The sequence below is a fragment of the Pipistrellus hanaki genome (assembly GCF_964339955.1).
Source record: "Pipistrellus hanaki genome assembly, chromosome: 11".
NCBI lineage: Eukaryota > Metazoa > Chordata > Mammalia > Chiroptera > Vespertilionidae > Pipistrellus > Pipistrellus hanaki.
In genome coordinates, this window is record NC_140513.1 from 38,716,960 (window position 1) to 38,731,816 (window position 14,857).

At 45.8% G+C, this 14,857-nt stretch overlaps 1 protein-coding gene across 14 annotated transcripts in view; it reads left to right on the forward strand.

The window, feature by feature from the left end:
- The window catches only part of TRPM3 (transient receptor potential cation channel subfamily M member 3), a 662,437-nt gene that overhangs the window by 634,604 nt on the left and 12,976 nt on the right, over positions 1-14,857 (forward strand). For all 14 annotated transcript variants that reach the window (XM_084899451.1, XM_084899455.1, XM_084899457.1 and 11 more), the window contains 2 exons: positions 13,999-14,149; positions 14,262-14,461. In XM_084899451.1, the coding sequence (XP_084755577.1) occupies positions 13,999-14,149; positions 14,262-14,461 (351 nt within the window). The remainder of the gene's footprint in view (positions 1-13,998; positions 14,150-14,261; positions 14,462-14,857) is intronic.

Here is a 14,857-nt window from a genome sequence, read left to right on the forward strand (position 1 = left end):
TCAACAGAGATTCTACTGCAAACACAATACTGCTCTGCAAAATGAAGCTATCAGTCACAGTGAGTGCAAATAGCTATGCCTCAGCAAACTGCTTATTCTTGAGCTTATCTGTACACTCTGGTAAAATGGAGAGATCTCTGTTTCCAAGGGTTAAAACAGACGATTTGCATCGTTAACTGATGAACAAGACCTGAAGAGGACTAAATCGAGTCTTCAAGTCTGGGGGATGACTCTTCTTGCCCAAGGCGCTATCAATGACACTTCCCAGTCTGGAGTTGTTCATTTCCCTACCAAAGAATATCAGTTTACTCATTTCCAACGGTGTCATCAGACAGTAAATAAAATGGAAATTGGACTTCAAATGTTTTTATTATATTTTTGGTGATAAATATACATTTTCTATTTACATTGAATGTATTAGCCACATAGATGTGGTTCTTAAAGTAAGCCTGCTGGCCAAGTCTCACTGATGGTCAAATTTACTCTCAAAACTCTTTATAACATGGAAAGAGCATGACTAATGGACATCACTGTTTGAGAACCACTGGCCCAGATATGAGAATGAAACACAAGGAAAGTCTAAATGCAGATGTCTGGGCATTCAAACCATCTGAACTTTAACATAACTCTCAACCCCCTCATGAGAAATAGCACCATATGTGTAGTTAAGATGATAAAATCATAGGTCTGAATCCACACTCTGAGGTTTCTTACTAGCTATCTGTCATTGGGTGAGTTAGTTGTCCCTTTGTGCCTCAGTTTACTTATCTGTAAAATGGATATAATAGTACCTACCTATTTTGCACTAACTTGAGTCCCTCCAAAATTCAGGTGTTGATTATCTAACCCCCAATGTGACTATGATGGGGCTGTTGAAGGTAATTAGATTTTGATGAGTTGGGAACTTTATGATGGGATTAGTGCCCTTCTAAGAAGAGATGACAGAGCTTTCCTCCTCTGCCATATGAAGCCATCTACAAGCCAGGAAGAGGGCTCTCACTGGGGGATGGAATCAGCTGGCAGCTTGATCTTGGACTTACCAGCCTCCAGAATTGTGAGAAATAAATTTCTGCTGTTTAAAAGCCACCAAGTCTATGGTATTTTGTTAGGGCAGTTTGAGAGACTAAGACACAATATTTCATTGTTGTTTTTTTTTTCTCACATGTTTCATAAGCTGAAATTTATAAAGCATGCAAAATAATGCCTGGAATATAGCAAGTGCTTTATTGTTTGTCAAATAATGTGTTTTAAAGTAAATGAATGGGTGGGACATTCTAAAGTTTTTCTTGCAGAATTTCTGTCATTTTTGTCTTAATGAGCAGCCTCTTTAATATCTTTTTTTAAATTGTGTTGTTATTATGAGAATTAACTAATACATGTGAAAGCATCTGGCATAGAATGACACATCCATCTCTAGGATGGTTGTAACCACAATTGTTTGCTATATGCTTATAAATGCTTGATGTTCTTGAGTTTAAAACTTGTTTCATCAGACCCGTAGCAGCCCTGTTCTTTGAAAAGCTGTAGAGAAAACTTGGCCATCTCCCTTATGTCTGTCCAAGTTGTCATGCTCTATTATGGGACCAACAATCTCTCTCGGTCTACTAGACATTGGTCTTTTGTCGCCTTAAGTAGAATTGCATCTTATGTTATTGTAGTCAGGTCTTACATCTTGCATGCAGGATGCTACTCCTCTATATCTTGTTAGCTAACTTAGTAATCAAGCTGGACTTGACCCAAACTTCCTTTTAGCTCTTCTCTTTCTTCTCTCTTCCTTCTCTCCTGGCCGTGCATGTGAAATGTGTCATCATTGAGTGTGCAGCACAGAGCCTGCACATCAGCCATCCTTTTTTGATTAAACCGGAGTTCAAATGTGGAGAAATAGAGACAGAACAGTCTGTTACTGACTCCCCAAGTTTGCAATCCACAAGCTAGTCCCCCAGAGCCCAGAGAACAGCCTTTGTTTCACAATTAGGCAAGGGGTAGAGTCAGAAAAAGCCCAGCTCGTTTCCTCTCTCTGTTGGACCCAGAAACTAGCCAGTTTTATACTACTTGTGGTTTGGTTCGGATTTTTCCACAGGTCTGTTCAGACCAATTGGCCAAAGGAAATGCCACCTCACAGCAATGTTTAGAGTGGGGCTGTGCAAAGCATAAGTTTATTAAAAATTGGATGGCCATATTTTAAAAAAATAAATATGGATCAGTTTTCACATTTTACTAGTTTGAAATTTGTGCAATGACAAAATATTTTCATTTTTAAAAATATATTTTATTGAATTTTTACAGAGAAGAAGGGAGGATAGAGAGCTAGAAATATGGATGAGAGAGAAACATTGATCATCTGCCTCTTGCACACCCCCCACTGGGGATGTGCACGGAACCAATGTACATGCCCTTGACCGGAATCGAACCCGGGACCCTTCAGTCCACAGGCCGATGCTCTATCCACTGGGCCAAACCGGTCTTGGCCAAAATAATTTCAAATATAATCTAACCAGCATGGTCAACTCAGTCGATCATTTGTGAAAACAGCAGTATCTTTGCAGAGAGAGAGAAAGTGTGTGTGTGTGTTTTGATCAGTTCTAAGAGAAAAATACAGATGTTATATAAGCCATCAATTTTACTGCAAAAAAGAAATAACAACCTTCTTATCTCCATGAAGGATTGAAATGAGAATGTGAATCTACCCTTCCTCTTCATAGACGTGATGGATATGCAGACTGTAGAGTAAAACTGTTCAGACATTTTCAGTTTAAGCACTGGCTACAGCTTGTGTTTGGGAGTGCTGCCTTAGGAAAGGTTGCTTAAGGAACAAAGGGGCCTTGTCTCTACCTAAGCTTATTGTTCTTTGACACAGTAGGTTCGCAAGCAGTTTGCACTAAGCAGCAACCACGAAGGAGTTTTGCTCTAATGAGAAAAGCTGGGATTGTGCTCTGAAGTCATCAATAAGAACCTTGTTCCCTCTCCCAAGCCTCCTTCTGGGAGGGTTTCTTCTATCTGTAAAAGTGGATTGTGCTCACATCAGATTTCAGCATCCCCTCGGCGGGCCGCTGCATGGCCAATAAAGGAGGATAGCTATGTGTGTGGGTAGGGCTGAGAGAAAGCCTGAGTGAGCCCGGGCTCCTGTTTTCATCAGCCGCCTATTTCCTTATGGTAGCTGGAGGCAGAGGGACGTCTCTGAGTTGCCACTGCAAACTGCTGAGGACCAGAGCTCACTGCCTTCCATTCTCCCACCAGGGACAGCGGGTTGGTCCCTACTTCATTTAAGGTCATTGAGGATCTATTCAGAAACACTGGAGTAATGAAGAGAGGGCTTAGTGGAACGAGAAACCATCAGGCAGGAACTAGAAAGGATGAAGGGGAATTGTTCCGTTTCTTTAATAAAGCCAGTAAAGGGTCCCAGAACATAATAATGCCCTCCCTCCCTCTGCCCCTTAGCACTCTTTCATCTTTCTTCTCCAGCTACTCTCCTCCACTTTACTTCAGATGCTGGAACTTTCTTTTGGTCACAGAACATAGCAGACAGGTTTCTGCCCCTGGGATTTTGCCCCTGCAGTGCCTGCCACTTTAAGCACTCTTTCCCCAGAGAGCCTCTGGGCCAACTCCCACATTCAAGACTGGAGTCTGTTCCCATCTCACCTTCTCAATGCGGCTCCCAGGTACCCACACACACTCCTGAGCCTCTTGCCCTGCTGCCTTTCCTTCTCTTCTACGGCGCTTATCACCTCCCACCATGCCACTTAGTTTACTTTTTATTATGCTGTTGTTAATTGTATGTTCACCTAACACCACCACCACCCTCTTCCAGCACAGGCTGTGGAAGGTCAAGGATCTTTGGCATTTCATCCACTGGTGTAGCCCAAACACTTTGACCATGTATGGTGAATTGATGATGAGGGAAGCGGGGCATGTACCATCATCATCATCATTATTATTTCCATTGCTATTATTATTATATCAAGCTTAGCGATGAGGAGACTCAGGTTCAGACACTTTATTTGACCTAATAGTATATAGATGGAAAAATGTCACATCTGGGACATAAACTATACCCACCCAAGGTTAGTTAGTGCGTTGTGCCTAGTGACTTCAAAGAATGATTTCATAAGATGGATCAGTTATGGATAGATCTGTAAACAATGGATCAGATCCACTTGATCGGCACCTGAGTTTATTATCTTTAACAGATAAAGCTTTCAAGACAACAGAGTTTATTTTATTTTAACTGAACCCACTCGTAGTCATTTAGGTTGAAACTGAACATGGACTGACCATGATCTGAATCCTTTACTGTTTGAGGAGCATTGTCAGTTGAAGTGTGAAAGCTTAAGTTTAATAGTAAACAGAGATGAGTGAGCAGCTTGGTCTTAAAAAGAGAGAGAGCTGGGAGAATAGAGCCTAGGATTGAGAGGACAGTAAGGGGATCATTGATTCTCTCTCATCATTGGTGTTTCTATCTCTCTCCCCCTCCCTTCCTCTCTGAAATAAAAATTTAAAAAAGAAAAGAAAAAGAAAGGAAATGTTACCCCCAAAGTGACACAGTCTCTCTGATGGAGTCAGGAAGATTGGAAGAGGCTTGAAAAGGTCACTGCTTTTTCACTATCCATTCAATGTCATTTAATGTCCTGTGTCCTAAAATCATCTTGGACCTCCGGAGTCATGTGTGCACCACCCTATAGGGAATATCAACAGTCCAAGTCCTTATATTCAGATGAAGGAACTGAGGCCTCTTCTTATCCCTTTCTGATGCTTGCCTTTGTGCCATGACTGGTTTGCATCTTAATCAGCAATTGGATTAGGAGCCGGGGAAAAAAATGAACCACAAAACAAAGTAAAAGGGTGAGCTGGGGTGGTGCTTTGGACTCTACAAAATTGGTGCTTCCCTTTTCAATCACCTCTGCCCTTCTTGCCCCTCATTGCTAGAGGATGTTGGTGCTGGCCTATTGCAATAAATAGAAAGGAAACTTCTGCCTGGATTTACCACCAAGACCCTTCTAGAAACATGTAGCCATACAAAGAGAGACATCTCTAGTTGTCTCGCCAAGAAAACTATTGTATTAGGGAAAAGGCCAAAAAAGTAGAGCTACCTAAATTTAATTCACCCTGGGACTCAGTTATTGAAGTTGGGCTAATGGCATCCTAAATCCTCCATGGCAAACTGTATGGATTTTTAAAAGGAGGTAGAAAAATCCTCTTTGTCCCCTTATCTTTTCAAGATGGATTTTTAGTTGAAAATCCTTTATTTAAAAAAAAAATAAGATAAATGTAGTCAAACACTAAACTAAGCTCTTTATTCCATTGCCTGAGATTTGGAATAAGCTTTTGAGGTATTTCTTCAGATAAGAGATGGAGGGACAATATTTGGGAAATATTCTTTTTTATTATATTTTTTAAATGATGCTGAGTATATCAAACATTGGTGTTTTATTTTTAATTTCACAAGCTTTGGGAGAACAATGTGGTATGTGTGTTTAATAAATGTTTCTTCTCCCCTTATACAATAGAACTAGAAACCTGGTGCACAAAATTTGTGCATGGGGGCGGGAGAGGGGTCCCTCAGCCTGGCTTACATCCTCTCACAATCTAGGACTGCTGGCTCCTAAATGCTCACCCACTTGCCTAATCACCCCAACCACCTCTGCCTGCCTGCCTGATCACCCCCTAACTGCTCCCCTGCTGGCCTGATTGCCCCTAACCGCCTCTGCCTCGCCCCTCACCCAGAACCCAGGATTCCCTCCCTCTGGCTGGCTACAGGCACCCATGACCAGGGCCAGCTTCGCCTGGACCGGCCACAGCCACAGGGGACAATGGGAGGCAACTTCACCTGGGACCACAGGGGGGGTGGTTTGTCCCTCTCCCAGGCTGCAGTCACAGGAGCAGCCACTGACGCCCAGGACCATGGAGCATGCGGCATGTTCCTCTCCCAGGTCACAGCCACAGGTGCAGCCGCTGGTGCCCAGGACTGCGGGGTTGGTGGCTTGTCTCTCTCCCCGGCCAGGCCGCAGGCAAAGGAGCGGCTTCTGGCACCCAGAACCGCAGGGTGGGAGGCTTGTCCCTCTTCCATGCCTCAGCACCAGCCACTGGCACCCAGGACCATGGGCAGGCAACTTGTCACTCTCCCAGGCCACAGGTGCAGGTGCAGCTGTTGGCACCAGGGACCTCGGGTGGCTTGTCCCTCTCCTGGGCCTTAGGCACAGGCATAGCCACTGGGGCCTAGGACCACGGGGTGGTGGTTTGTCCCTCCCCCAGGCCACAGTCTGGGCTGGTCCCCATTCCTCTATCGCTAGCTCATTTGTGCCTAGCTGGTCCCCATTCCTCTCTCTTCAGTGTTGAGTGTCTGAGCCTTTATGGCATGAGGGCATGATTACCATTTGCATATTAGATCTTTATTATATAGGATGATATCAAAAAGGCAAATGTCTTAATCTTTGGGATATGGGTGAATTGAATTTCTTTCTCCTCACTCTGAATTATAGTGTTCCATACATCTGTTACCTCATCTGAACTGTTCAGGCCATTATTTGTGTTCATGGAAACAAGAAAAATTCAGATGTCTCTCTGTTTGTTTTATAATTGAGATTCCTCTCAACCCCATGTGGGTTCTTTCTTCAGAAGCACCAAGGAAAGAGACTTCATGGTGGAACAGGCTTAAGTGAACCTCTTGCCTCTCCTCTTGCTGTCTTTGAGATACTGACAGAGATGCTGACGCTTTCTGAGCTTCAGTTCCTCATCTGCAAAATGGCTATAATGATTGTAAAGATTAAAATACGGTGATATAAGTAAAGCTCATAGCACAAGGCCTTACATTTAAGCATGCAATAGGTGGTCACTGTTATCATGTATTATTACATTGGAAAGGCCACATGAGATAGAGCACAGAATATACAAGCTTTGGGGTCAGAGAAAGGAAAGTATTCACTTCTGTATCATCATAATTGCATCTCCAGTGCCAGTCTCACTAGCAGATAGCAAGAACTTGGTATTTTTTAAATAAATGAAAAGATGGTTCTCGCATTAGCTGTGCGGTCTTAGGTAAGGCATTTCACCCCTTGGAGTGTGTTCTCTCAGTTGTGAAACAAAGATAATACATTTCTTACAGAGTTACTAGGAAGCTTAAATGCAATGGCCAATGTGAAGTGTCCAGCACTGAAGTTGGCACATGCTATGCTTTTCCCGGATATTTATTCCCAAATATCTACTGCCTTTCACATTTGGTAATCCCAAATAAATAACTAGGATGAGAATTTCCTGGAGAAAAAAAGCTGTCTTTTAAATGAACGCTGGAGTGTCCACGGGTCCAGGATGCATGATGGAGGGGTCCCGCAATATGCTCGAGGAATGAGAAAAGCAAGATGTCTGATGTGACCCAACTTTCTGGTTCCTGGGCAGCTATGAAGCGGTATAGGTTGCATACCGGCCAGGCCACGTGGGCCTGAGGAGGATCCTGAGAACAGACCCAGAAATGATCTTTCACCCTAGACCTCATATTCACATTTTGGAAGGAACTGAGGGGAAGGTTCAATCCTTGTGTCAGCTTCAGTTGTTGTGCTTTTAGTAGTTTTGTCTTGAAAAGGATTCCAAGACCAAACTTGGCTCAGCAGGAAAGTGTGTCATGATTGATTAACAGGACTGCACGAGGACAGGAGGGGGTGTTATGACTGGTGTGCCTGGAGATTTTCATAGCAGCATTCAGAAGGGAGATTTGCTGTAGCCTTTGCCAAACACAAGGCATGTTTCTTTAGTTGTAAAACGTGGCAATTGCAAAAGCAAACAAATAAATATCTGCTCTTACAGGAACCATCTCATGCTGACAGGTCATGGTGACACTTGAGGTCTTAAATAGGAAAAAAAAAACAAAAAAAAAAAACCAACAACACTGACCCAGTGAAATTGATCAGATCACCCTTGCAGAAATCCCTAACAAAGCAGATCAAATGTACAATATGTATTCATTTGGCAATTATTTATTGATTGAGCACCTACTATGTGCCAGGAAGTATTCTAGCTGCTGTTTTGGTTATATTCTAGTGAGGGATGCTGTTGACCTTTGTTTTAGTTATGATAAAAAGTTTTTATGGGGAAAGAAAAAAAAAGAAGTTCCAATTATTGGAAGGCTGCTCTCCAGAGCATGCAAAGAAAGGGGAGAGCTTTCTTACCATCACTCACACACTAGGATCACATTAGGACTGCACAAGCTATCGTTATTTTGGAACCCAAACATCCGTTTCATTTCTACCTATTAATGCCTAGTAAGCAGAACTTCCTGCCATGCCGTGTGGCAATGTGACCCACGCAGATAAACCACGGAGAGTCTGAGTCTCCAAACATTTGATCCTTCTGATTTGGCCACAACTGCGCAGATGTGGCCTCTTCACTCTGTCCCCGCACCTGCACGCCTCCACGCCAGTGACCTAATTTATCTGCTTCTGGAAACAGGTTTTCTTCCCTTTGGGAGCAGCTAGCTGTGTCCAGGTGCTTGGCCCAAGTTTCCCAACTGCATTTACCCTACTTACTTGACAATCGGTGGCATCTCTGTTATTAGTTGCTGAGTCGGAGGCCAGTGTAGACCCCTCAGGCTCCGCTGTGCTTGGGGGAAGAATGAGAGCAACAGGGGCTCCTGCTCCCAAAGCCCCGACACTGACTCAGCCTTGGTATCAGGTCAGATTTCCCGTTCCTGGTGCCCCTTCCAGTCTTTTCTTGCCACTCCACATGCAGCCTCTCAGGAGTGGGGTGCCCCAAGTATGTCTTTTACCTCTGGCCTGTGGACAGCAGTCAGAGGTGAGGGTGGTTGTACTAGCCAGGACTCATAGAAACCCAAGTAATATTGACTTGAGGAAAAAAGGAATTTTGTGGTTCGTGTAACTGAAGGAGGCTAGTTTTAGGCCTGCCTGGATCTGGAGTCCCTTTCTCTTTTCTTTGATATAGTCAGTCGCAGGCAGGACTTCTCCACTTGGTAGCTTCACATCACATTGTTAACAGAGAGCTCAGCTTCATATTAGCTATTTCCAGCAAAAGCCCCAAGGCTGATGCTCGCCAGCTCTGATTGCTCAGGAGAGGGTCACATGTCTATCTCTGAACCAATCACTGCAATCGGGGCATAGGGTACACTGATTCATCTCCGAGGTATGGAATTGGCATTCATTTCACCCAAACTCCATGGACTGAGACAGTGGGGCACAGGTAATTCCATAGAGGGAAACTAGGATGCTCTTACCAGAGAAGGAGAAATGTACATTGGGCAGGTGGAAGCAGCAAATGTCCACTAGAGGTACTCTGCCTCATTACCAAAGGGGAGAGGGGGGTGCGGTGTGACAGCGTGCCACTTGGTATGAAGGTGATAGTGTTGATTCATTTACTTCTTGCAAGAGAATTGGGAGAATAACCACTCAGGTGTCATGCTGCCAGGCAGGGAGGGAGGAGCCACAGTGGTAACCACCAGCCCACATGCCCCTAAACTTCCACCCATGTGTCATCTAGGATGCATGTGCCATGGAGCATTTCCCTGGGAACATGAACCCCAGATACCTGTTGGTGCCTCGGGACAATCCAGACAATTTACCCCCTGTCATGAAATCTGCTACTTGTCAGGGCTTTCACTCACCCAGCTCAGCTCATCAGTGGCGGGCATCTGTGAGTTTGAGACAGAGCACTTTCTTACGCAGGTAAATACCCAGAACAAAGACATCATTAGGAGCCATTACAGAAGAGCGCTTTGCACTAACTGCTGCATATAATGTTCGCTGCCTCTTTGCTGATATTACCAAATGAGGGCTGTTTCTTAATGATTCATTTTTATTATCATTATCATTGTCACAAGGATCATCTAGTTCATTTATACTGCACTTGTTGCTGTGGAATTTAGATGATGGTCCTCGGGGCTGGTTCTGCCTATCTGCTCGTGTGACACAGGCTGCAGGGGTGCAGCCATTCTGCAGTGCTTCTTCAGAGGCCCCCAGAGCTCACATGACACCATAATGCCCTGCTCTGTTCCCTGTCGCTGCCCCCTACTAAATCGTGAGGTGCTTAAACAACAGGGATAGTCCCTTTGATGCCCAGTGTGCTTTGGACCCAGAACATTATAACCACTCACCAAGTGCTTGTAGAATAAATGCCAGGCATAGTGATTGCAAAACAACGAGGAATAAGGCATAGCCCCTAACCTTGAGGAACTTCAAGTCTATTCATTACAGAAGTAACAATACTAAGGATGGCAACAGCTGATGTTAACCACGTGTTTAGTGTGAGACGCTGAGCTAAGTGCTTTGCATGCATTATCTCATTTAATGATCTTGACAACCTCCCCCCATGTTACATACTGTTACTACCCCCATTTTACAGATGAGGAAGCTGAAGTTTATGGAGTAGGCTAATATCATATCATTGGAAAATGGTGGAATCAGGGTTCTAACCCAAGTCAGCCTGATTATAATGCATATTTCTAGCCACTAAAGTAACACATCTCTAAAGGCAGGATGAATAAAATGTATGGGAGAAGCTGAAATAAATTAATTCCCAAAGTATTGGCAGGGAGTTTCTTCATCAAACCAAATCTTGAATAAAGGTATTCAGCTGGTCCAGTTTTTATAGGGAGCCTTTGAGGAACCTCCAAGCAGATATCTGGAGATGTGTCGGTGACACTGCCTGAATGCCCGTGGGAATGTACGTGGGCCCTGAAACCAGCAAGCACCTCCTGCTCCCCATGGGAAGGAAGTATCTGCACGCTTCACTAAACATGGCGTCAAAAGAGCAAGATGGCTGCGCTCTGCCCCTCCCAAGTTTACGTTTTCACAGAATATAAAGAGAAATCTCAGAATGCCATTGAGAAATGGAGATTGGGGACCTCATCTGTTAAACTGTGTGCTTTGTAACTTACCCCAAGCAGCTCTTTCTGCTGCTCTTTATCATTTCCCCACAGAGACCTGAGCAGGAGCCTGAAAAAAGGGCAGCACAGGGGGGAGCCCCTCGAGAGGTCATCAGGGAAGGAAGGGGATGGGGGAGTGGCGCAAGGGACCCTGAGGAGAGAAAAGCAAAGCGAGTAGTTGGCCTGTGGCCAAGTGCGCAGCAGAGACCCTGCAGACGGGTTGAGCGTGAGAAGCCTTCTTCCCAAGCCGAGGGAGCCGGTCACCGCTCAGAGCTGTCCATCGGAGCAGGCGTGTGGAGCTGTGGGAGATGTCTGTCATTGGCAGTAATCTCTTGTCATTCAACAAACGGTGACCATGTGTGGATAGCATGTGTGTGCACTGAGCAGGTAACGGGCAACCATGAAGAGCGATTTTCCCACAGGGAATCTCCTGTGGGATGCAGATGATACAGTGGGGTAAGCAGGGGGTCTCTGGGATTATAAGGAAGATGGAATTACTAAAGGAAGGTCCTGTGTTGAAGAAAAACGTTTTTGTGACACTTGTTAGAGATGGTAAGGAAGACTTGACTCAGGAGGGTGGGACCATGCCATGGCGCTTTGTAATAGGGGAGAGAGATGGGTCTCAGCTCTGAACACAGCAAGGAACACTGGTCGTTCATAGCAGGAGCAGGGTGGAGGTCAGTGGATGGAAAATTCCTAAAATGAAACATCAGGGATAAGGAGGGTGCCGGTGAACCTGATCTAACAGGATTCCTGCTGACGGCAGGCCAGGGTGATCAGACATACCTGGGGGATGGTGGAGAAGAGAAACCTGATTAGATATTAGCAGTGATCAGATACTGAGGATTCTGGATAAACAGACTTAGCTGGATTTTTTGCTAAAATTGAACAATGCAGAGACAAACACAGATGTCCAAAAGGCTTCCTTGGAAAAGAGCTCAGGAGAGCCTGAGTAGAGCAGGGTCAAGCAGAAAATCATTGCCAATACCTGTCCTAGGCCGAGGGGCAGAGTGAGCTGTGGTGGGCTTCAGAGAGCTAAGTGAGCACTGGAAACTGAATAGCATTTACCCAAGCGAAGCACTGGAGTAGGAGCAAGGTGCCAGAGGGTTTTCTTAGAAGCAAAAGAAGCAAAGCTCATCCCAGCTGCTGTGGCTCAGTGGTTGAGCATTGACCTATGAACCAGGAGGTCACGGTTCGATTCCTGGTCAGGGCACATGCCCTGGTTGTGGGCTCGATCCCCAGTGTGGGGCGTGTAGGAGGGAGCTGATCAATGATGCTCTCTCATCATTAATGTTTTTATCTCTCTCTCCATTCCTCTCCAAAATCAATAAAAATGTATTTTTAAAAAAGAAGAAGAAGAAGCAAATCGGGCCATAAAAGACAGCATGACATTTCTAGGAACTACCGGGAACTTGGTCCAATTTGGGCTCAGAAGGAGGAGTGGGAAGGGGCCAGAGATGGCACTGGGCCGGCCACCCTCAGAGTTTGGCCTTCATCCTGGAGCCAGTGGGGCCCTCCATCACCAGGTTTTCCTTCCAAGGGACAGCTGTCTTGGGTGGTTAATGCCACAACTACCAATGATTTTTTTTAAAAAAAGATGCTGGCTCTTTGAAAACATCCGATTCTAAGGCCCAATCATCTTGCAGGCAGATCCAAAGGAAGCACTTGGGCCATCTTTCTCTGGTTACAAGCGCAGGGTCTTGGTGTCCTGATATTATGAGAACCACCATAGCCTGAGAAGATGCATTTTGGGCTTGAGGGCAGGTCAGAAATCACATACCTTTTCTAGCCTAATTTCAGCTCAGTGAATTTACCTTAGCAGCACCTGAGAATTATTACCTGGACAGTTTTAAAAGAAACACTGATGCCACCCTCAGAGAGGCACTGGCATTTTTTTTTTTAAAGCTCCCCTGTACCCTGTGCAGCCAGGAGAGGAGACGACAGGAAAGTGCACAGCTTAGCAGCCTTCATTCTTGATAAGAGACCGGACTCCCCTTGCCAGGTACTCTTGTTACGAAGATTCTGGGTCAACTTTGCTCACCTTCTTGGCAGATCTTCAAAAACTGCCTGTGGCACCTGCTGAGACCTCTTCGTGTCCCACCCCCTTTTTACAGATGGCTGCAAAAGGGCCTTGTTCTAAAGCCAAATACGGGAGAAGGACAGCTGGTGTGGGAGGCTGACCTCACCCATCTCTGGTCACCTGAGGCCATCCTCTCACTCCCTGAGCCCTGCTGTCTGGGCGGCACTGAGTTTTGTCAAGGATTCCTTTTCCCCTGTAGTTCCCCGGAAACTCCAAGCAGGCCTCATTAGCACATTACTCACGCTCCCCCAATCCCACACATCACCCTCCTCCTCACCCCCACCTCCAGATCTATTTTTTTTCTATTTGTCCTTTTTTTTTTTTTCCCCCAGTGCAGTTGGGTTTTGTGCCCTGTGCCCTGAAAAGCACGTTTGGAATGGAAATGTTACTGGAAGGCAGTGGGTGACTCAAGGCTCCGGGGTCCCGGCCCATCACCTCTCACGCCCTCCGCATGTCAGACCACCGAGAGACAAGCCCTTTAATACTTCCCCAGACACTGCTCCGTTTGGCTCCTTCCTCATTGAGACAGCAAATCGTTAACTCTGAGCCCCAGGTTGTTTCTTGTAGCAATTAACAGCTGCCCTGGTGTTAATTCCCAATCAATAGCCCCTCCATGCTGCTCCTACAGCTGTCCGCTCCTCTGGCCTCTACAGCAATTCAGAGAGTAACTTGTTGGGGTCCTGAGACTGCTCTTCCCACTGCTCCCAGGAAAGGCCTCACAGGCCCCTCCGAGAAAGTCAGGGGTCAAGGGCCAGCATGAGCAAGCTGGGGCTCCACCCCCCTCCTTCAGGGTGAATGGGAGACAGGAGGAACCAACCCCCCTGGAGTAGCAGCAGCCCCTTGGGGTAGTCATGAAGCTTTCATTTTTCCATTTTGGCTTATTTTTCTTTTCATTCTTTTTTCTGTTTGTCTTGAGATGGCTGTATTTTCCCTCCATCTACCAAAAAGCACACAAAACAACAACACCAAAAAACCTCTCATACAATCAGTCTTTTTTTTTTTTTTTTTAATTCAAATAGCCATCATTTCTCATTTTGCCTGTGGTTGCTTCCTGTAGCTCCCTGTGGACAGAACGAGACCCGAGAGGACGGCAAAATAATCCAGCTGCCTCCCTGCAAGACCGGAGCCTGGATCGTGCCCGCCATCATGGCCTGCTACCTGTTAGTGGCGAACATCCTGCTGGTCAACCTCCTCATCGCTGTCTTCAAGTACGTGGACCCTTCCCCCGGGCCCTTGGTGGGAAGTTGGGGCGCCGGGAGGGCGTGCTGCTTCAGACAGCCGTGGAGTGTCTCACTGAATTCTCTCTGCTCTCTATTTCAGCAATACGTTTTTTGAAGTAAAATCAATATCCAACCAAGTGTGGAAGTTCCAGAGGTACCAGCTCATCATGACTTTCCATGAAAGGCCCGTCCTGCCGCCGCCTCTGATCATCTTCAGCCACATGACCATGATATTCCAGCACCTGTGCTGCCGCTGGAGGAAGCACGAGGGCGACCCTGATGAAAGGGACTACGGCCTGAGTAAGCTTCGGGTGACAGCCCCCAGCAGCCGCACACCCCATAGCCCCACTGCTGCCCGAAGGACCGCGGTCTCTGACCACTGGGACAGGAACAGAGGGGTGCGCTTGCCACAGAATCAGGGCCAGAAAGAAGGCAGCAGAGACTGAAAGCAAGCATTCTTAGCCTCACATCTTTCATCCTTTTTTTCTTTCTTTTTTTTTTTTAAACCCTTACCTGAGACATGCTTATTGATTTTAGAGAGAGGGGAAAAGGGGGGAGAGAGGGTGAGAGACAGAGAGAGAGAAAGAGAGAGAGAGAGAGAGAGAGAGAGAGAGAGAGAGAGAGAGAGAGAGAGAGAGGGAATGGGAAACATTGATTGTTTGCCTCCCATACATGCCTTGACTGGGGGGTCAAACC